The 21641-nt window shown below is 44.0% G+C and overlaps 1 protein-coding gene across 4 annotated transcripts; it reads right to left on the bottom strand.

Moving 5' to 3' along the window:
* Positions 1-1294: 1294 nt before the first annotated feature.
* SIAH1 (siah E3 ubiquitin protein ligase 1) lies at positions 1295-19994 on the bottom strand. 4 transcript variants are annotated; one of them, XM_059481504.1, is made up of 2 exons: positions 19803-19994; positions 1295-3217 (listed from the first exon to the last, which is right to left on the bottom strand). In XM_059481504.1, exon 2 carries the CDS (start codon positions 3213-3215, stop codon positions 2367-2369), a length of 849 nt encoding a protein of 282 aa, XP_059337487.1. In that variant the 5' UTR covers positions 3216-3217; positions 19803-19994; the 3' UTR covers positions 1295-2366. The 4 variants fall into 4 exon arrangements, with proteins under 4 accessions (XP_059337487.1, XP_059337485.1, XP_059337484.1 ...); XM_059481502.1 differs by lacking the exon at positions 19803-19994 and adding an exon at positions 19104-19223; XM_059481501.1 differs by lacking the exon at positions 19803-19994 and adding an exon at positions 6269-6457.
* Between the last annotated feature and the right edge of the window lie 1647 nt (positions 19995-21641).

Consider the following 21641-nt stretch of genomic DNA (forward strand, 5'->3'; position numbering starts at 1 on the left):
GCTTTTAATACTGTTGAGGATCTGGGCCCAAGGGTGATTTCATAATTCCATCTGATGATGGATATTAAAGGTTTTACACAATTATTTAACACCAAATGGAGCAATACTAATTTACATTACAGTAAGTCAGCATACAGTAGTTATGCTATAGCTCTTGTCCTCTGTGAAACATGAACAAACCTGTCTGAGCACAGCTTCTAAAGCTCACTGCAAAGGCCATTCCTGAAGGCCCCTTCCAGGGCACAGCCCTGACCTTCAGCCCACTGTGGCTCAGTGAAACCCCTGCAGCTCAGCACAAGGGCTCAGGGGTGCCACAGCCCCAGCTGAAGCCTCCCCAGCTCAGCAGTGACCAGCCCTGCACAGCCCTGGCCTCTCAGGGCCCACACGCATTCCCCACCACGTTCCCTCAGCACAGCCAGGCAGGCACCAGGGAGGCAAGGGAGATAGATGGGGGCTCCTCTAAAGAGTATTTAGCCAACTTTCTGCTGAAGACACACTGGAGGTAAATATAGACAAGCTTACTTAGGTGAGAATAATGACTGAATTTAGAAAACTGCAAACAGTTGGCTGTATATTCAAAAAGAAAAAAAATGCTAAATTGCAGGAGTTTTGGAAGCATTTATCTACTGTCACAAGGTACCAGTACATCTTTTAAATTACATCTGTGCACAGTTCAAACAGTCTTAAGTATCAAATTTTCAGAGTGAAACCTTACTACATGAAGCCAACTATTTCTGTAGTATTTTTAATCCAACCCAATGGATTTTATGTTCCTTACCTGTAGAACTACTTACCTCATCATGCATCAAAAACAGTAACAACAAGAGTTGTCCTAACAGATCAACTTCTGATAAGAAAGTTAAGACAGTGCACAGTAAATAAACTGTATTTTAATGTGTTACAAAAGTAGCCAACAGCCAGACCAGCTCCCCGACACGGCTGCCACCTCTCACTCTGACAAAGGTTTCCTTCCTGCTGAGGTGGAACAGCTTTCCCTGCTCCCGTCTGGGTCTGCTTTGTAACACAAATCCCATTTACATTCGTGGTTCAGGTTTGCACATACAGGCAGTCTGCATAAAGCCCAGTATCCTTCCAAAGCCTTTAGGGCTGGTCAGTCACACCTGGAAGAGATTTATCTGCATTGTCATGTGGATCATGTCACCAAAATGAGATACAAAAGTCAGTTCCAGACAGTTGCTTTAGTAACAACCAAAAGACATGAAGACAAGAAACTGAGCAAGAGCATCAATGTGTCAAACTTTGAGCTAAAGCAAAAAGCAGAAGTTGGCTGTGGTTTTTTTTTTCATTTGCCAGGTAATCTTTTAATGACAAATATAAAAAGACTGAAAACATCTCACTCTGACTGCCTTTTTTTTTTAGACAAATGGTCTGCTTTTATAATTACAATAGTGTGTAATACAGTACTTCCTTTGTACTGCAAACCAACAAATACGAGGATGCAATCAATTTTCTAAGCATCTCTAAATTTGAAACGTGAATTGCTTTTTTTTTTCCAAATTCGGAAAGTTCTTAATAATTGTTTCATTTTTGTTAGAAGATAACTCAAAGTACAACAACATCTAGACCTGTTTTTAAAGGAGCTGTCTTTCCTGACACATCTTTGAACATAAGCACTCCTTTCGAGTTCAGTACATTCACAAATAGCTCAATTAAGAACAGTATCACCAATGAATTGACTACTGGAAAGAGACAAAATTTACCAAACATACAGAAATATAAGTTTTACCATAGCAATTATGCATATCAAAAGATGACACCTGTAATTAATCTTAAAAAGATACAAAAAAGAGAAAAACCTGAATTACAGAAAAGAAAGTCATATTTATTTAATGAAAAACTAGAAGTTAATAAAAATTAGCAAATACACAAAAAATATACACAAACAGCAGCAATACTATGTAGTGACTTACAAAGGGGGGGTGGGGAGGAGGAGGGGAAGCAGTGGCCAGGACCAGACCGCTCAACATGGCTTGTCAGTCAAAGGGGGAGGAAAAAACACAAACAAAAACACGAAACAGTATCCTTTTCAACAGTACAATCAATCTACAAACAAGTTTTAGAATTATTTTACAACATTTCCTGTAGAATCAATTCTTAATACAAAAGATGCCCATTTTGGGTGTATATATATTTTCAGTGGTTTACTGTTGACTTATTTTAAATATATTAGTTACTACATGCAACTGCTTCCTGTAATTTAACAGCCTTTCCTTTTATTTACCTTCATTTATGTCTACCCTCCATCTACCAAATAATTTGTCTGACAGTCAAAGATGGTTACCCTATTTCTGCTAAATTAAATGCAACGGTTTTAAACACTGGCCTGAAGAGGTTCGATTGCCATTTCAACACATGGATATAGTTACGTTGATGCCTAAATTGCCATTTTCTGCAAAGAGCTGTGCAATGCTGGTGTCAAAGACTAGACAGTCACTATTCATAATGGCTGTTGCAATGCCCTCATGAATGGATCGAGGAGTTGCTTCCCAAGTCAATCGCCGCCTATGCCCGTTTAGCTCGAGTCGATAAGCAAAGTTTTCCGCTTGCTTGCGCGTTCCTATCAGCTGTACAATTGCAAAGAACTGCTGGTGACCATCATACTTTTCCTGTTTCTCCAACACTAGCATGAAATGAAAGCCAAAACAAGACTGCATCATAACCCAGTCAACAGCACCAGGAAGATTAATGTCCGTGGCCAGGAACACTATATCTTCTCCCTGCAGCGTCGTAATTGACTTGTGCTGATGCATCAGGTGCGGCATGACAGCATCCAGAGAGCCTTGCCATTTACACGAAGCACCGGGACAGGGACAGGAGTAAGGCCTAAACTCACACAGCTCCTCGTGGTCTGCTTTCTCTGTGTGTGGCAAAGTTATCTCGCAGCCGGAAGAGGCGTATTTACACGGGAATAGTACGGAATTGGCAACTTTCTCCATGGCCAGGTTCCGGATGGAGCCCAGCGGGCCGCGGCAGGTGGGGCAGCACGTGAGCTTGGGCCGACAGTTGCTACAGACCAGGTGGCCACTCTGACACTGCAGGATGGGTGGCAGCACATAGTCAAAGCACACGGGACACTCAAAGAGACTGGCCAAGTCATTGTTGGAGGCGGTGGTGCCCGTCAGCGCGGGCACCCTCTGCGATGGCGTGCACTTGGAGGTACCTGTGGGTAGGGCTGTAGCGGTCTGACGGCTCATTTCTGCAACAGAGCACACAACACACAGTTCAGATCTCACCACACTTCACTGCCATGCACACAGCGTTTCCTGACTCACAAAGCTTCAAGAGACAGTAAGACAGCAATGAAAGCAACCCCCTCGCAGGTACTACAAACTGCACTTGGTATGTGTAGATCAGCTGTGCACATACGGCACAGACACTCGCGTGACATCTAAACAACAAGTGAAGAAGTTCTGCTCATTGCTCTAAAGTGGCATTTACCTACTGGAAGCTGCAAGGGAGGGGAGTAAAAACATGCTAAAAATAAAATGCTTGTTATTGTTGGTTTGTTTTTTTAATATTGCATTTATGAAATGCTTCACCCAGATCACTTGTACGTATCAACTCTGTGTATGGAACAATTCTAAGCTGTTGTGTATGAGAAATGAGGCATTTTTAATGGAAAAAACCCATCTTCTGGATGTGACCTTCTTACATGGATGTAACCATGCTTACAGTGTAATTTATTTTTAAAAAGTTGAAAAACACAGCTCAGACAATTACTACCCTACTTTTTTCCCCAGGATAGGACAGTGACTCTTCATTTTCATTACTTTGCTACAGAGGCCCACAGCTTGTAAAGCACAGCCACTGCTTCAGCTTCCTTTACTAAACCATTCGGGAGGATACCAGAAAAAAAAAAACCCAAAGCAATTACTTTATCTAATTTCCCAAATAAGATTAAAAATTCAAACTTGCTAAATTTGAGAATTCATTGTACCATGTAAATACTCAGACATTTTCAGTCCCTCTTGATGAAGTTCTATGTTCAGTGGAGCTCCTACTGAACTTCTGCCCTCTCCAATGTCCCCAGACAAAGGTGACAGCTGTCTGACCAAACAGCTTGCTCAAGCATTCCACAGATGTGGAACAAGTACCAATCACATTTCTTAACATGTTACGTTTTCCTGCACTCCAAACTCTCCTCCTAATTGTGGAAAAGAAATTACTAGCACTATCTGAAAAAATAAACACAGTTTTGAAAAAACAAACCATACCTTTGTAGGTAAAGGGCAGTTAAATAAAATGCTATCCAAAATTGGCTTCTGTTACACAGTACAATTCTCAGCCACCCTAAGTGCCTCTCTGTGAGTACAACCAGCTCTGGATCTGTCACGTACGTATAAAGCTCTCAAAATAAACCTCATCTTTAATCTCCTTGCTATTTGACATGGGAATATTAGGCAATAGGCAAGCTTCCCATATTTAGCATCATTTCACCCACAAACTTACTCATACTTGGACCAGACAGCTCAGAGCAGCATACTGTGCATGCTTTTGCAAGACATGCACTGTTCAGGGCACAAAGCAGAGGAACTAAGAGATTCCTCCTTGCAAAATGACTTAGTCCTTGACATTTAAAAAGTAACAAGAGACAGACAAGTCCAAATTCCTCTACAGAAGTACCTCTCCCCCGAGCTGGAGAAGTATGAGTGTCTAAGATACAATTCTCAGACACTGATTTTATGAGTCTCACAAGTCCCACTGACAGCATCTTCCTAACCCACCAAACTCTTCCTCCATCTCAGTCTTGGTGGTCTAGAAATACTTAGGAAAAACACCCATGCAGCAGTTTTCAGTGCTGGGCCATAGCTGATCCTGTAGAGACATGACAAGGATGTTTGTGTCTTTGGGCTGTGTCTTCCCACCATGAGGCATTCCAGCTTAGATGAGAAGTTTAGGATGTCTGTGACAAATCCAGCATGTGTCCTGGGGCAGTGATGCTGCAGCAGCCGGGGGACTGGAGCAGCAAGGCCCCTGCCAGCTGCCCTGCTCTGTGTCCCAGCAGCTGCAGGTGGGGGCACCCTGCAGTTCTGTGCTCCAGAACAAGCCATGGACACGGGACAACCAGTGCTGATCACACTGATCGCTCGGGAAGAGCTCAGAAATAACAAGCATATTCAGATGCAAAATTCTGGGAGAAGCTTCCCTTCAAATACTGCAAACACACACATTTCAGAAAAGCTGTGTGCGCTTCCTCTTGCCTGACCCTGCACATCCTGATGCGGGGATCCTCCATAACCTGCAGATAACGCTGGTGAAAGCCACTGTGTCAGACCAGTTCCCTGGGCAGCCTGACAAGCTGGGTGAGCTCTGCTGCCTTTAATTACACCTCGCTGAGCCCATGCAACAGTTAAATGAAGCAACCTAAAACTTTGTGAAAGACCTTGTGCACAGATGCACTTCCCACCTGAGCTTTCTAAGGTACAGAGGCACTGGAGAACAGAACTGTGTCAGCAGTGCTCCTGTGTGAGCAGCCTTCACACACACCTTCCACAGCACTCACAGGAGTGGCACTGGAAGCGAGGAGCAATCTCTGAACCAGACCACTGGGATTAGCATGCAGGAAAGACACTGCATAATGCTATAAACTGTAATTTACCAAGCCTAAACCTGCCCAAAGCCTACATTTTCATCACTCTTGTTAACACACAAGATGAATAATACATCTTTTATGGCTATCTCAAAAGTTACAAGTTAATCACAAGCAGAAGTTTTAACAGTGGAATACATTTAACGCACCAAACTATGAAAACAATACAATTACAAACCCAGGAAAAACAACTACAGAACCGGAGATAAAGTTTAAATATATTTTTAGTTACAAACCCCTTAGTACAGGTAAAAACACTTATATGCAATATTTGCTATTTCATTATCTTTATTTGCACACGTTAGGAACAAGCTTCTAAGCAACAGGGACAAACTAAGGAACACTAAGGTGTCATTTTCAAGAGTATTAGGTCCTTTAACTCCAGTTATCAAAAGGGACTACACGTATTCAAAAAGATTTACACAACAGTAAGAGTGAAAAGGGAAAAACGCATCTGAAGATCTCCTAGCTCTAAATCAAGGAAAGCTGCTCCTGGTAACATCTAGAAAGCACCGACCTGTTGCTAAAAGCATTCTCAACACTGTTCTGGGAAAGGTGACATGCACAGGCTACCGAGACCTCCCGCGGGACATAACTCCACATCTCCTACAAGCCCAGCGTTAAATACTGCGCACAAGGCAATGCAAACGGCGCTACCTTTCCCCTTGCAGGCTTTACTCCCCGGCAAGCACGCAGACCAGACGCCCTTCCAGGAGTACGGCCCGCTGGAGGCGGATCTGCCCGTCATGGGGCGCGGAGGAGCTCATGGCGCGTCCGCGCAGCACAGGCGGGCTGGGGCCGCGGGCCGGGCGGTGACGGCGCCCGCAGCCCCCGCGGCAGCCGGGGGGCCCCGCGCGGCGCCCGGATGTCACCGCCCCGGGCGGGGCCCAGCGCCCCCATGCGCCGCCGCGCTCCGGCCCCGCGCCCCAAAATGGTTCCCCGAGCTTCCCCCGGCACTGTCGGCCGGGACGGCCCCGCCCCGCCCGCCACCGCCTCCGGGGAGGACGCGGCCCGGCCCCGCCCGCTGAACCGGCAGCCGGCCCCGCCCCGCCGTGGCACCGAGATCCGGCCCGGCCCAGCCGCCCCACGCACCCCGCATGCCCGCGGCCCGGCCCAGCCTCACACGTGCGCACGGAGAAAGCCCGCCGCCTCCCCCGAAATAACTGCTAGGAAAAGCTACAGCTTCCATTCAAAACTCTGCTAAGACATGAAAATCACTTCCTACTATTTCAAGGACATTCCTGAGATGAGCATCTTTCACTATGGATCTGTAAAGTCCTGTTCAACAGGAATTTTCTCCACCTGTATAAATATTACTCAATTAAGCAAAAGCATAATCTCAAGGAAAAGATGACCAATAGAACTAAAACAATGTGGTGTATTTGATTATCAGCTTGGACTATTAAAAAAACTAGAGCAGGTACAAGGATAAAGCCGTTGGAAGCCAAGTCAACACACTTGTGATACACACACTTTGCTCAGAAAAGCTTAGACATTATGGAACGCTGATGTAAGGATGGTAAGGTCACAGAAGTAACAAATTTCAGTGGAGGCAACAGAACAAAAACACAGAGATAAACTGTTGTGGTCACATAAAAAGTAAGGCCACTAAATCTGAGTAAAGATAATTATCTTTTAAAATGCTTTCCTACTATTTGAAATCCAAGTCCTTTTCCAGAAGACTTTTATCAGCACTGCAAATAATGCCAATTGCTACAAAGAAAACCTGCCCACTCGATACAAGGCTTCCTTCAGTCTCACCCGCAAACCTGCAATATACAGCATCCCACTGGGTAAGAGTCAAGAGAGTTTACAAGCAGAACAGAAAAGCTGAAGTAAAACTGCACAGAAACAGCTTCTGAGGAACTAAGAGCATGTGGCCAGGAGCCACCCCTCGTGTGGCAGCGTCCCCAGAGCACAGCCACCGGCTGCACAGTGCCTGGGGACAAAGCCATTGGGACCCGGACACAGAACCAAAATCCCGGGGGAATGGGAAGCGCAACCAAACCACTGGTTAAAAAGCTCTGCTGAGACATAGGTGCACAGAAAGTAGTTTGAAAAAGCTGAAAAAGATCGTGTGCCTCATGTGCCAGGGAGTTATCAATGATAAACAGGACCAGACTGATACTCTTCCACCTTCTCACCTTATCAAGGTGCTAGCTCCAGACACATTTTAAAAATCACATCTGTGCTTCACTGGAATGCAGGGCACCTCTGACAAATTCAACTTAGCATCATCCACTTCTCTCACATCAAATAGCACATCTTCTCTCATATCCTCACCCACATCACTTAGATTAGACTTGAGTTTAGCATTTTGGCTAGCTTTTGAAAGCGTAACTGAATATTAGTTTGGGGAAAAAAACACAAACTAAAGTTCTGTGTAGTCATCTTAATGGCTGGAAGGGAAAAAGTCTCATATAAGAGTAATAAAAGGACAGAAAAAATTAATTACAATTGTCTGTATGTGATGCAACAACATAATTTTTTCTACAACATTTCAAAACTAACTCCATTCAGGAACTCCCATTCAAAGTGCACCCTTAATGCATTACAGCCACCAACAAAGTGATAGAAAATCTTTCATCTTTTTCAACAGTACATTCATATTTGAGAATAAGACTTTTTTACACACAATACTGCTAGAGAGCACTGGATATGAGAATAGGATGAAGTTGTGAAAAACACAAGTTACTTTTTTCAAGACATAACACAAGCCAAAGAATGTCAAAACCCAAAAGCTAAATGAAAGGTTGAAAATAATCATTAAACATAAAACATATCACAGAAAACATTGGCAATATTTTTGAAGAAACTAGTATTTTTAAATTTATTTAATTTCAAAGACATTTTAGGGCCCAGGGCTTTGCCTTTTGCAATGTATCAGTTTCTCTTTCCCAGCTCTTGGGAGATGTTGGATCCCAAGGGCCTGGGATGGTCAGGATCAAATGCAGGCTGGACAGACGTGCACCCCTGCTCAGACCCAGCCTCTGGACCTGCTGCCCTACTTCAGAATTTTTAGAAGACAGTTCATGACATAAATTATTAATCAACTATATAATACAATTTAGTCTCTATACATTCTGGTTTTGACTAATGAATTAGGATTTTTTTCAACCCTTGCAGACACTCTCCTCTTTGGTGCCCTTAACTATGTTATTTGTTATTTCAGACACCTCAGGGCTTCTCTTTTCCTGCATAACAAGCAAAAGCTAGATCAATCTAATGTAACTGACAATTATAAAATGAGACCAAAATAAACAAAATTGAGTCAAGACTTGATGATTTCCTTTGCCAAAATATCATCTGTCCAGTTCATCTCTCTTTCATACACAATTAGACCATTTCCCTCTACCTTGCAGTGACCCAGTCTGCCTGAAACTGCAGGCAGCTTTTTCCTTGCACCTCAAGACATTCCCTACCAACCCCATTTTCCAACCACCAGGAAGGGAAATCCCAACAGATTTATAGAACCATGGAATTGTCTTTGTGGCCAGCACTGCAGTGAGTCCCCAGTCCCTGACACCCCCGTTTCTGGAGTGTCCCACACGCGTTCCCTCACGATCCCCAGTGGAGCCATGGCAGTGCCTGTCCTGCCCCTCTCCGAGCTCAGCACACCCCACTGGCAGATGCAGACACAAACACAGCCATGGAAACACCAACAGCATTGTGACACCCTCCAAATCTGGGACCTATTTCTAACTCAGTGCAAACACCTGACTTAGGTCAGTGCTGTTTGACTTCTGCCTCACTGCTGTTGCTCACCATTTCTCCTGTGAAGACATGCTGCAATATTCAGCATCAGCCCAGGAGAGGTTTTTCCCTAGCTCTTAAACATTTTCTTTCCAACAACTTTATAAGGTAAAATTAGGAAGGAACTGTATGCTGTAGAAGACATAGAATGACCACATCAAAATCACAGTAACTAACTACTATGACTGAAGTGTTCAATTTTAAATGCAACAAAGAACTTCAATTCCAACAAGTGAATAACCTTCTCCATTCAAACAGAGCTTCAACATCCACCTTTGCACAGAACACTGGAGCCCACGCTGCTATGGTACCTCAATCTTGTGAGGGAAGGAAAGCTGAGGAACAACACTCTGCCAAAAAACCTGATGAATCCCCAAATTTCATTCTAAAACTATATACAGCTAAACAAAAATACAGGGAAAAACCACTCTTTAAATACAAATCAAAACCAAACCCCTGCATTAAAAAGATCATGGACCACTTCCATATTGGACTTGACCATATTTTTTCTTTTTAAAAACAGGCAAATAACTTGTCTTGCTGTGACACTGCCAAATCCCACCGAGCAGAGAGGTATGAAGCCGGTGATAGAGAAACACTGCTCCAGGCTGTGTCCTGCACTGCACCTGGTGGTGCTGTCTGACAAGAGCCCTCTCTTCCCTGCTTCCCCAGCTCTGTATCCCCAGTGCAGCCAGTGGCCAGAGCTCTCCTTGTCACAGGACAGCCAGAGCTGCTCCCAGGGACCCCATAGCTCCATAACCATGGGATGGACCCAACCTGGCACCTGTGCCCCCGGAGCCCTCTCAGAAACCCAACAGGGCGTGTCTGCCTGCAGCCTGCTGTCTCAAAATAAGGATGGCAGAAACCAGAGAATCTAAGAAACTAAAGAAAACTTCATATGAAAAATACAGATAACTCTATGCAAACTAAGTAACAGGGAAAAGATTTTTATTTTATTTTTAGTAGTATCTAGTTTCTGTTCACTGTGCACAGAACACACTGAATTGAGCTGTGTCAGAATCATCCTTCAACAGTTCAGTCCAGTACTATCTATAAACACAGGGAGACAGCTACTTTTTTAAAAGTTCTGGACATACAATGCTGCAATAGAAAGTAAGGCAGGCACACAGAAGGATCAGCTACAGAGTGAACTAGTAAGAGCAACAGAAAAGAGGAAAGCCAGGTATTTTTCATGCTCTGACACATACTGCCATTCAGAAGTCTCTAAACAGGAAGCACTCAATTGTTCTACAAGGCATCATAGATGGGCTCTGTATACAATTACACTCTGTTAGAATTTTTTTAAAAAGGAAAGAAAAAAAAAATAACCAACCCCCTCTATAAACAGTAACAGCAAATCCTACCATGTGTGACAATTTGGGGGCTGTGTTTCTTCCCTCAGTCTGATTTTGCAAACCCTGCACTCCTCAGTGCATGCTGTAATTGCCATGCAATATTGCATCACCATTGCTGTGTCTGTGGCACACACAGGGAGGAGGGTGTGGCATGGGAGCTCTCACCTGAATTCAGTAAGGCTCAGCTAAAAGAAGTACCTGGACTCTGATGTGCCTTCACTTACCAAGGCCTTCTGTGATAACTATTCCAACTCAAATTCAAGACCTATTTTATGCTCAATATTTTTCCTGCATAACTCAACAGTAGTAGGGAGCAGACCATCAAAATAACTAGACCTAATCAAAGAGAGCTACAAATAAAGGCTGCCCTACAGGAGACTGACCCATGACACAGAAAGCCCCTCTGTAGGAAGCCAGGACAGGATGACATACATTGACTGCTTTTATAAAGATGCCTCCATCTTGTTCATTCCTTAGGTTTGTACATACTTCCACTTTAAATAATCACTTCTTCTTGGGATCCTTCACTTGTTCTGTATTCCTGTATGCAGCCCTGGTGACAGTGGAGCCTGTGTAAAGTATGGCAATCTAAACCCAGGAGGGCAAATGTGTAGGGGAGGGCTTGGAGAATGAAGATACTGCAGAGTACAGAGCATGGCGCCACAAGGTGTGTCAGCTATGGATCCTACACAAATACATCCAGCACCACAGAACACACTCTAGTGGCACTGGAAGCCTAACTTTTAACACCTCAGAAATTACTCATTTTTCAGAATCTCTGGTACTAAACTACAGAATCCCTAGTCTGAGTGACACTTTTTACAAATCTGTTTTTTTAAAATAATCTTCAAAAGTAAGAACTATTAGAAGAATGTCTGATAAAGATAATGCATTCATTTTATCAGAGACACACACCACAAGGAGAATAAAACACACAACTTTTAAAAGTAAAGGAACAAGTCTGTATTTTTAAAACAGACTTTTCCAAATTTTGGAACTAAAATTTTCCCACTATGCATATTAATTCAAAATGAAAGCTGTGGCAATGTAAGGTGGGCCACAGGTTTTTGTACTTTGTTGATGCACCACAGGTAGAAAACAGAAAGGACTGAGCTTAGACTATGTAAGACTTTAGTAAAGGTAGTACAAAACTACAGTGGGACTTTTGCATTTCTGATGGTTCCACACTTTTCAGTACCTCATTTCTTTAACCTCCCATTTTCTGCCTGCCTTGTGTTTCTGGAACCTATTCTTTGAAGCCCATGTGCCTCCATTAGAACCAATTCTGTTTTATTGCAGTGACTTAGCTTTTCCCCACTCATCAATTCTGAATCAACTTTTCCTATAATATTATTGCATGAAAATTCAATTGCCGCAGTAATTAATATTTTTAAAATCATTATTAAAATGTTAATCAAATTCTCACACTCGGCTACTGACAGCTCTGCAGCCAAGGCTGGTTACACTGCTGCAGAGAGCAACAGCTCTACAGCTTCTCTCTCATCAAACCCTCAGCTCTGAAATGCAGCTTTAACTCCGAGTAAGAGCAGTCCCAGGAAATGTCCAACCTGAGCACGGAGCAGAGCTGGGTGCAGCAGCTGATGGCACAGCCCACCATGGTGCATGAAAACATTGAGCATTCCTTGAAACCTTTAAACAAAAACCACCCAAACCCACGATTAGTGGTGCAGAGCACAAGTCTGTGGCAAGGCAGACCTGGGGCTAGTTCCTGTTTTGTCACGAGTTTCTGAGTCACCACAACAAGTACTTCCCTGCCTTTTACAGGTTTTAAACTACCACAAGTAGCTGTGAGTCTGACACATTAATGCAAAAAGGAATGAAATTACTTGATAAGGATACCAAGTTAACCCTGTTAGACCCTATTCAAATTTACTTCAGTAATAACTGAATACCATTACACACTAAAAGACACTGTTAAATTATTTAACATCTCAGTTTTTGTAGTCCACCATCATCAGACTTCAATCACAGTTTACTTTCAAACTCCTGCTCACATATGGATAACTGCTCTCTACTCATTCCAGTATTTTGTACATCAAAGACACAAATGATGAAAACATTGGCAACACCCTTCTCACCACCTCTATTGTATCTAATCTGAAGGCCCTCCTGATTTAATGAAAAGTTAAATAACCTTTCTTTGGAGGGATCCTTGAATTATCAAAAAAAATTCCCTCAGTGTCTTTTGTGAAGCTCCAAGTACCCAGATTGTCAAGCAAGTTATTTAAATTCAGAAGAAAAAAAAGCTCTTGGGCAAGAGAATTATATGTTCTTTTATTGCCATTAAATTCTGATCAGGTACATCTCAAATGTCAAGTAAAATGTACACACTATCTCACTTATTTGTATTGCTTGGGAATTGCTTCATAGCATACAAAATTAAAATTCTGTCATAATCACTCTGAAGTCAGGCCTGAGTCTGCACCAGAAGTTAAACACAAGATATTATAAATGGTTTGGAAATGACAGGAGTAGACATATTTTTCTGCTACTTCATGTTCTCTTTATCTGCACTTTCTAAATTCAAGACCTATCACTGTCTTTCTCTGCAAAAAACTGTCCTCTCTTCTGTTATGTATTCAAAACCAAAACTTGAGTCTGTTGCAGTGCTGAATCTCTAACATCAACTCTTAGCCAAGAATCACTGTCTAAAGCAGAATAGAAAATTCTGTCTAAAACCAGAACAGGCTGGAAGATCAAGCATTCAAAAAAATGAGAAATAAAAAAATTAAAGTTTCATAGACAACCTTACATCTACTTCCCCATATGCACATTATAGAACAGCTTTCAATGAAATCCTCTTTTTCCCTACACTCAATTCCATAACTACATGAGCACCTTTGCATGCATGGGAGAACTATGACTGTACAAGGAACAACAACTTTTGTTTAAGCAGAACACATTACTTTTAAACAAAACTGTTTAGGTCAGCAGCTGTTTTCAATACGAGCAAAAGTGCTCTTAAAATTACTGTTTTACAGGTGCTGCTTTGGAAGAATGTCCATCTTAGCTTCTATTATAGAATGCGTATTTTTTTATCTGTAAAATTTCCTTTCTAAATAATTTGACTTGACCCAGCACAAAGCCACACTAAAATTTCATAGTACACCATCAACATCTGCCAGCCAAATGATTCCCTAGTCACACCTGTGCAACCAGTCTCCAAATTACATCCTTAGGGCACTTGTGCAATCACACAGATATCGACCATGGAGAGATGAACCCTATACAAATTAACTCCCAACTGTGCTGATGCCTTCATGCACAAAAAGGGGGAAAGTTCCTGTGAATGAAAGCAGTTTTATGACTCTAAAGACTTCTATATAAATACACGTGCATATATATTTCAAAATAAACAGTCATTCAGAAACCAAAATGTTCGTTGAGCAGAGCATTTTTACAACATTTACAAGAAGACAATTGCACATGCACCTTGTGAGACAGAAAGGAGCAAGACTTAAGGCTCAAATATAGGCAAAAGTGATCAGCTTTAAACTGAGAAGGCTCAAATATAGGCAAAAGTGATCAGCTTTAAACTGAGAAGTTTCTCTTTTACACCTTAAACTGGGGTCATACAGGTATCACAAAAAAATGCAAATCAAAGCATGTTTACCACATGATTTTCAAAACAACATTAGGTAATTTAAGAAGATTAAAATATAAAAACTGTAGCAGACCCCTGTTGGTAAAAAAAAAAGACAGAAGGTAATGAGGTTTCAAAAAAAAAATCAAGAGTCCATTTTTACAGAAAGGAGTTACAGTCACTACCTTTCAAAGTAGCAACATGCCATATTTTAAAGGTTCTTAAATATTTTAATAGCACTTCTAAGAAAACTGCTCAGTTACAACATTTCTTAAGAGCTTTCACACAGCACTACAAGAAAATGGTTTATCTATAGCATGAAGAATGACCCACCAGATGCAGGCTCCATGACACCAGGCACACACACAGGGGATGCTGGAGTGTAATTCCACCATTTCCACAACAAACAAAAGCAGGCTGCCACCAAACAGAGTGGTTGTGCTGCCTGCTTTTTACCCTCTGGTTTTCTTTCTCTTTAAGGTAATGTGTTGAACAAGACCAGTCTTGCACAAGCACCTGAGCAGTCCCCTGGCAGCCCAGGAAGCACCAAAGCATGAGGCAATGGAGGCCCAGCCATCCTTTCCCAGCTCTGAGCCGTGACAGCGCAGCCGCGGTGACACAGGGTGGCACCTCCTGCAGGGACAAACTCAGGTCCCACGGTGCCAGCTGCCCTGGGAAGGGCACTGGGAACATCACCCTCTCCTCACAGGTTCACTTTTCAGCTGAACTTGGCACTGAAACTGCTCCATTTCACACTGCCATGGGAGCAGCCACACTGCAAGGTACCGCTGGCAGCCCAGCAGAACAGAACTGTCCCAGGCTGTGCCACAGCCTGTGGGTGCTACACCTGCCATGATTTCTCCTCCTAACAACAACTAACCACAGTTTTTAGGACTAACAGACTTTTGAAAAAAATCATAGGGAAAAAAAAATCTTTTAAACCCCACTTCAAACTAATACCTGCATCACACTTCAGCATAAAGCAACTTGTACCAAGATTTACAAAACTGATGCCTTGTATTGCAGTTGTCATCCCCTTGTAAAATATATAAGACATGTAACTTTCCCTCATGAAAGATCTGTAACACAGAGCAAACAACAAAGATAAGCCTTTTAACACATGCACATTTCTAAGCTAGACACCAATTCTAGAAATTTTTATGCAATTTATTTTCAAGCTTTCCTTCTTGCAGTTTAACACCAAATTGCTTTAAAATACCCCTACTCCAGTTAAAACCTTCACACAATCCATACATTAGCAAAATTTTAAGAATAATTTTCCTTCAACATACTTCATCTGAACGTGTATTTGAAAGTAACTCTTACAAGCAGTGGCATTCTAACGCTCCTCCTTGACAGCATTAAAAAAAAATCTTGAAAAGTGACTGTTGTCTTTCTTAAAAGACTAAATTACTTTTTCCTCTGTTCAATACTATGTGCAAGAATTTTAGAAAAGAACTTTAGAATATTTAAGGACTTCATGCCACTGTGCTGCTTTTGCTTTGGGGAGAGTTCACTTTCTTTGCAGTGCCTGGGACACGGCTGTTTTGGGTTTGTGCTGGAAGCAGAGCTGATAAATAGAGATGGTTTTGCTATTGCTGAGCAGCTCCTGCACAGTCAAGGCATTTCCTGCTTCTCACACCAGCCCAGCAGTGGGGAGGCTGAGCACAACACCCTGGGAGGGGACACAGGCAGGACAGGTGAGCCAGCTGAGCAGAGAGATGTTCCACACCACCTGCATCACAGCCAGCAGATAAAGCTGGGGGAAGGAGAGGAAGGGGGGATGTCTGCAGTGATGGCATTTGTCCCCCCAGGTAACCACCAGCATGATGGAGCCCTGCTCTGCTGGGGATGGCTGAACACCTGCCTTGCTCATGGGAAGTGCTGAAGGAATTCCTTGATTTGCTTTGTTTGGGTGTGCAGCTCCTCCTTCACCTACTACACTGTCTTTATCTCAATCCAAGAGGTTTTTTTGCTCTTACTCTTGCAATTCTCTCCTTGATCCCGCAGGTGGGGAAGTGAAGAGAGAGGCAGTGTGGTACTGAGCTGCCAGCTGGGGTTAAACCACCCCAGCCACACAAACCACACTTCAAAGAACTTCTCTTTCACTTTTAAGGGGTGGATGAGTAATTTTTTAAGCAGCCAAGTTATCACTACACTCTCCTTGTTTTTCTTCACGTCCAGCAAGGTCATCTATTGGCACAAGAAGAGATAAAAACGTGTTTCTGGATAAGGCAGACCAAAAAGGGGAAAAGGTCATCAACTGTCTATAGAGCAATTTACTGCTCTTCTTATATCAATTGTCCTGGAATATATTCATGCTAATTTTATACTTATTTTTTCCAGGTGCAAGAGGACGAATACAGATTTTATCATTTAAGTAACATTTTACTTCCTCCCTGAACACACAGACAACCTCACTTTTCATACTCAGCTTCTATAAAGAACAAGTGAAAATCAGAAGTGGACCATTTGGTTAGCTGTAATTATCTAGCACTTTATCTGATTAAAGTATTGTGGAATTAGTAATCAAATCTCTCATTATTCCTATGATAACACAAAGAATCATCATTTTATACAGTCATTCAAACAGGCATGTATGTATAACAGTTGTCCTGGCCATCACAGAAACATGGCATGCAGTTTGATCAGAATTAGAATATCTCTCTCTGTAGTGGTACAGAACTTAAATTCAATTAAATGGGGCATTAATGCTGGCTTCTGTGTTCCCTAACTCCACTGTAAAGTTAACAGCTGAATGTACCCTGGCATGTCAAACACCCCCAGGTCACTGACACAGGAAGATTTTTGCTTAGATGCAATAAAGTGCTAACAGCAAAATCTCAGGTACACCTGAAGTAACACCTCATGATAACAACTCAGCACTTATTCATATCTTCCAATTTCTAGCCCACAATGTGATAATGTACACAGAAAACACACATCAAAATTACATTTTTACCATGCCATTGAACATTTAGGAAAGGAAGAGTATGTACACTTTCAAAAAGAGTAACCTGCTTATAACAAATTTTTCTTACTAATGAAAAATTCTTATTAATGAAAGCATTTTATTAAGGCAACAATTTGTCTCTGTTGTGTATTTTGTCAAAGTAAAAAAAAAAAACAAAAAAACCCACAAAAACCCACAAAAACCTCTTACTATTTTTTTTAAATCACAACTAGTTTTCCCTTTTTAAAATGCTGATTTCCATTCAAAAATCAAAGCAACAGAAAAGAAAAGAAATCTGCATCTACAATGCTCATGACATTTAAGACTGCAAACTCTGGAGCTGAGATCCTGAGCTTCAGGCACCACGTGATGGCTGAGATGAACTCGAGCCTGCCAACATCCCCGCTCCGGTGCTTTCTGCAGCAGGTAGCACCGACAGCTCTGAGCAGGAATTCAGGTGACCACAGGCAGCAGCTGCAAACACAGCACACTCTGCCTGCTGCAGACTGCCTACATGCACCACAACGGCAGAACTGAGTTCTTTATGTGGCAAGAATTTCAAATATCACTCATTTACCTTGACTATTCTGCTTCAGTTTAGCTCCTGAAAATAAGACAAGTATTAAAGCAAAAAAGACACTAAAAATCCATTTGGCAAAACAGTCCAGCTTTTAGAGCTGACAGTTACAAGACTAAAAGCACGACTACAGATGAAAAATAAAGCAAAGTGATTCTAAATTAAAATTAGGAACATCCTATTTCTGATAGCAGCTGCATGCACAGCCCTCCAGAATGTTTCATCTGAAGACCACAGTTCATAAAACTGTCCTATTGGATTTCTCTGAATTTTCTGACCAAAGAGTTGCTTCTCACATGAATATGGGCACATGCTCCCCTTTTCCACATTAGAGGCAGGTGTCTGACATTTGAGCAGGATTTCTTTCTCAATTCACACAAAGCAAAGAGCAGCAACTCTACTCAAACCTAAGTATGAAAAGTACTCTTGTTATTTAAAGTATTCACTTTCCTTAGTTCACACCTACTTAGCTGGAGCTGCTGAATTTCTGAGCTAACTCCTCTACTACAGTCTAACTGGACTATGGCATTAAAACCTTATCAAGAGAAATGGCACAGTAACAGTTCAGCTACTTCAGCTGGACATGCACTCTCAGGTCAAAAACGCCACCATTTCATCAGGTTCAGAATTCTTAGGTGACAACAGATTTCTAAAATTGTATCACTGATGGATAGGTCTTATTCTTGTGCTTTCCTCTATGTTTTTCACTGCTGTGAAGAGGGCAAAGGTTACTTAAGAACATTAGTCTCCATTGAAAAGAACCTAATTTCTAGCACTCGATTTTTACTTCAGGTATACTCTTCAAAGTAATTTCGTGCAACAAACAGTCCAGAGATCCAAGCTTTACCCTAAAAACCTCTGTATTAGTGTACCTGCACTCCAATAACTCAAATCTTCTTGCACACCAGCTTGATTAAATCAGGGTTGAGAAGAGTCCCTTCCATTTCCCTCCCCCTCTGGAATGCACCGTGCTAGTCTCAGTTTAGAAGGGAGATAAACAGACAACTGAAACTATGTCCCGAGCGTGGAATATCCCGCGTCCTTCACGACCTAGGAGCTTCCTAACAGACAGCCATGTGCCACCTTAAACAAATCAAATCATTTTAACTATTTATTTAGACTATGAGTAGGCTGCTCATTAGAAAGACAAGGCAATATTCACCCAGACTGGCTGAAAAGGAGGGCGCAAGGAGAATACTGGAGAAATATTGTATTAATGTAAGCATAAAATAAAAGTGCCACCAGCTCACCACAGGAAAATAAACTTGGTTCTCCTCCTGAAGAAATACGTGAGATGCTTTGCCTTTCCCTACAAACGCTGTTTTCTCCCATCCTTTTAAAACCGTGGAGAAGGGGAAGGCACGAAGGTCCCCGGCCTTTTCATCTTTTAAGGGGAAGCCGTAGGATGGGCAAAAATCTCCCTCCCTCGTTGCCCTCACGGGATTAGGTAAGAGCGAGCAACCCTGTCGGTAATGCCGGCGAGGGGCACCCAGCGGCACATTTACCCCGGCAGCCAGCCCGTTCCTGCGGCGGCCGGGCCCGCCGGGAGCTCGCAGGGGCCAGGCCGCCTCCCCGGGCCGCGCCGAGCCCGCGGCGCTCCCCGAGCACAAAGCGCGGCGGGGCCGAGGCCGAGCCCACAAAGGGGCAGCCCCGGCCCGGGCGGCGCAGGCCCGGCCCGGCCCGCCGCCTCCGCCTGCACACAATGGCCCGGCGGAAGGGCTCGGGGCCGCCGCTCCGGCAGGCCCCGCCGCGCCCCGCTCCCCCGAGCCGCGGCCGCCACACAGCACCGCCCGCCCGGGCCGCGCTTAGGCCGCGCAGGGGCCTCGTCCCGAGGCAGCCCCGCGGCCGCGCCGGGGCCTCCCGCGGGCGGCGGCGGGGCCCGGGCGGGGGCTGAGGGCCGCGCGGGGCCGGCCGCTCCCGCTGCCCCTCGCTCTCCCCACGCCGCTCACCTGTGGGCGCCGGGCAGGGCGGGACCCGCTGAGGCGGCCTTGGCTCCCCCGATGGCGGCTCCGTGCGGGCCGACTGCGCTGCGCCGCTCCGGCCGAGACGCTCCGTGCGCGGCCCGAGCCCACCGCGCGCTCCCCGCCTCCCTCCCTGCCTCGCTCGCTCGCTCGCTCGCTCCCTGCGCCGCGGGCACGCGCCGGCTGCGCCCGAGCGATCCTGCCGCCGCCGCCTCCGCGCGCGCGCGCACCACGGGCGCGCTCCCGCCGGCGCCCCCCCTCCCGCGCACGCGCGGGCCGCGCTCTGCCCCGCGCCCGGCCGGGAACAAAGGCCGCGCTGCCCTCCGCGCCCCCGGCACCGCCGCCCGCCCCGGCCCGGCACCGCCGCCCCTCACCTGCGCCGCCCCGGGGCCGCTCGGGCCCCCCTCAGCCCCCACGGGCCCCGGGCGCTGCCGCGGCCCCGCGGTCGTGGCGGCCCCGCCGTGCCTGGGCAGCGAGGGTCGGGCACCGCGGGCTCCGCGCCGCCGGGACCACGCGGGGACTGTCACAAGGGCTCGGGATTGTGTGGTAGAAAATGAAAGAGCCCGCAGAGGGGCCTCTCGCAGAGAGGCCGGGAACGTCCGGCACGGGGGCATTCTGGTGCTTTTAATGCACTGCTAAAAACAAACCCCTCCTTCAGTCTCTGTTCAAAGACTGCATAATTCAGGTTAGGTCCCCATGCAGCAGTGCCCTAAATACAAATGTAACTTTCAACACGTAAGGTGGATGAAATAAATGTAGTTACCATTGTGCTTGCATATGCTTTGTTGGATTAGGACCATGCTCATTTACTGAAGCTATTCAGAGGTTTGCCAGAGGAGAGACACTGTTTGTTTTATTTTCAGTAAAATATTTAAAAATATGTATTTGCTGTCTTATTTCCATTTTCTGAATGACTGAAGCATTTTCTTGGCCAGTTTAATTGATTATCCAGATGGTTCTCACTATCATCCTCATTCCTTTTGATGACCAGTAAAGCACTTCTTTTTGTATAACATTCCCGTGTTGAATCTGCCAAGTCTGCTCCTATTCAGATAATTTTGTGATTAATTTTAAGGCAGATTCTCAGAAATACATCACTGTAGCGATGCAGTGCAGTACGTACCAGATGCACTCTTTAAGAATCCTCACAAGTATAGATAATATCAATTTTTTATTGTCAAAGGATGGCCAACTACAAGAGTTTAACTTCTTTGCACATAATTTCTCCCTGCACACCTTGTAGCTATGCAGTGGTTATTAAGCCTTTTGCTTTAAGTATTCATGAGGGGTGATACACATGGCAATGACTGCCAACTCATAGTTGGGCTGACTTATTGAATACTTAAAGAGATATGATGAAGTAAAATATTATTTTTGTCCTGAATAGAAAGGATACAATCCTGAAGCAACATATTTTCAATATCAAAGTTTTTTTCCCCACCTTCAATTTCAGTACAGAGTAGGGCTAATCATTTGATGTATTTTTAAACATATGGAGGTCTATTCACCAGTGGAAGCTTCTAAAAAAGGTACCATCCTACAGAGAGCAAGGTAAAAAGCAGCTATTATAGTAGCAATTGGTATTTTTAGAGATGACAACCACAATGCTTATCAGTTCCGGTAATCTGTGTGGTTTGTACAAAGTATCTCTGTGGTTAACACTCCGATCCTGGAAACACACACTTTTGCTAAAAAAAGACAAGTCCTGTACCAGATCGATGCGTTGCTGGTTGGTCACTATGAAACAATAGCATCCAAACAAACACTTGCTTTTCCCTGAGCGAAACTCGTTTCTTGAGCAGTGAAAGTAATTAACCCCGTTTCTAA

Source organism: Ammospiza nelsoni, chromosome 13 (assembly GCF_027579445.1).
Source record: "Ammospiza nelsoni isolate bAmmNel1 chromosome 13, bAmmNel1.pri, whole genome shotgun sequence".
NCBI classification, from domain to species: domain Eukaryota; kingdom Metazoa; phylum Chordata; class Aves; order Passeriformes; family Passerellidae; genus Ammospiza; species Ammospiza nelsoni.

What these genes read in the sequence shown, in the direction of transcription:
- SIAH1 (XM_059481501.1), bottom strand. Translation starts at nt 6,359, where the DNA reads ATGACGGGCAGATCCGCCTCCAGCGGGCCGTACTCCTGGAAGGGCGTC. An exon ending in TAAAGCCTGCAAGGGGAAAG is followed by an intron (nt 3,218 to 6,268) that starts GTAGCGCCGTTT and finishes GCTCTGTTGCAG; the next exon opens with AAATGAGCCGTCAGACCGCT.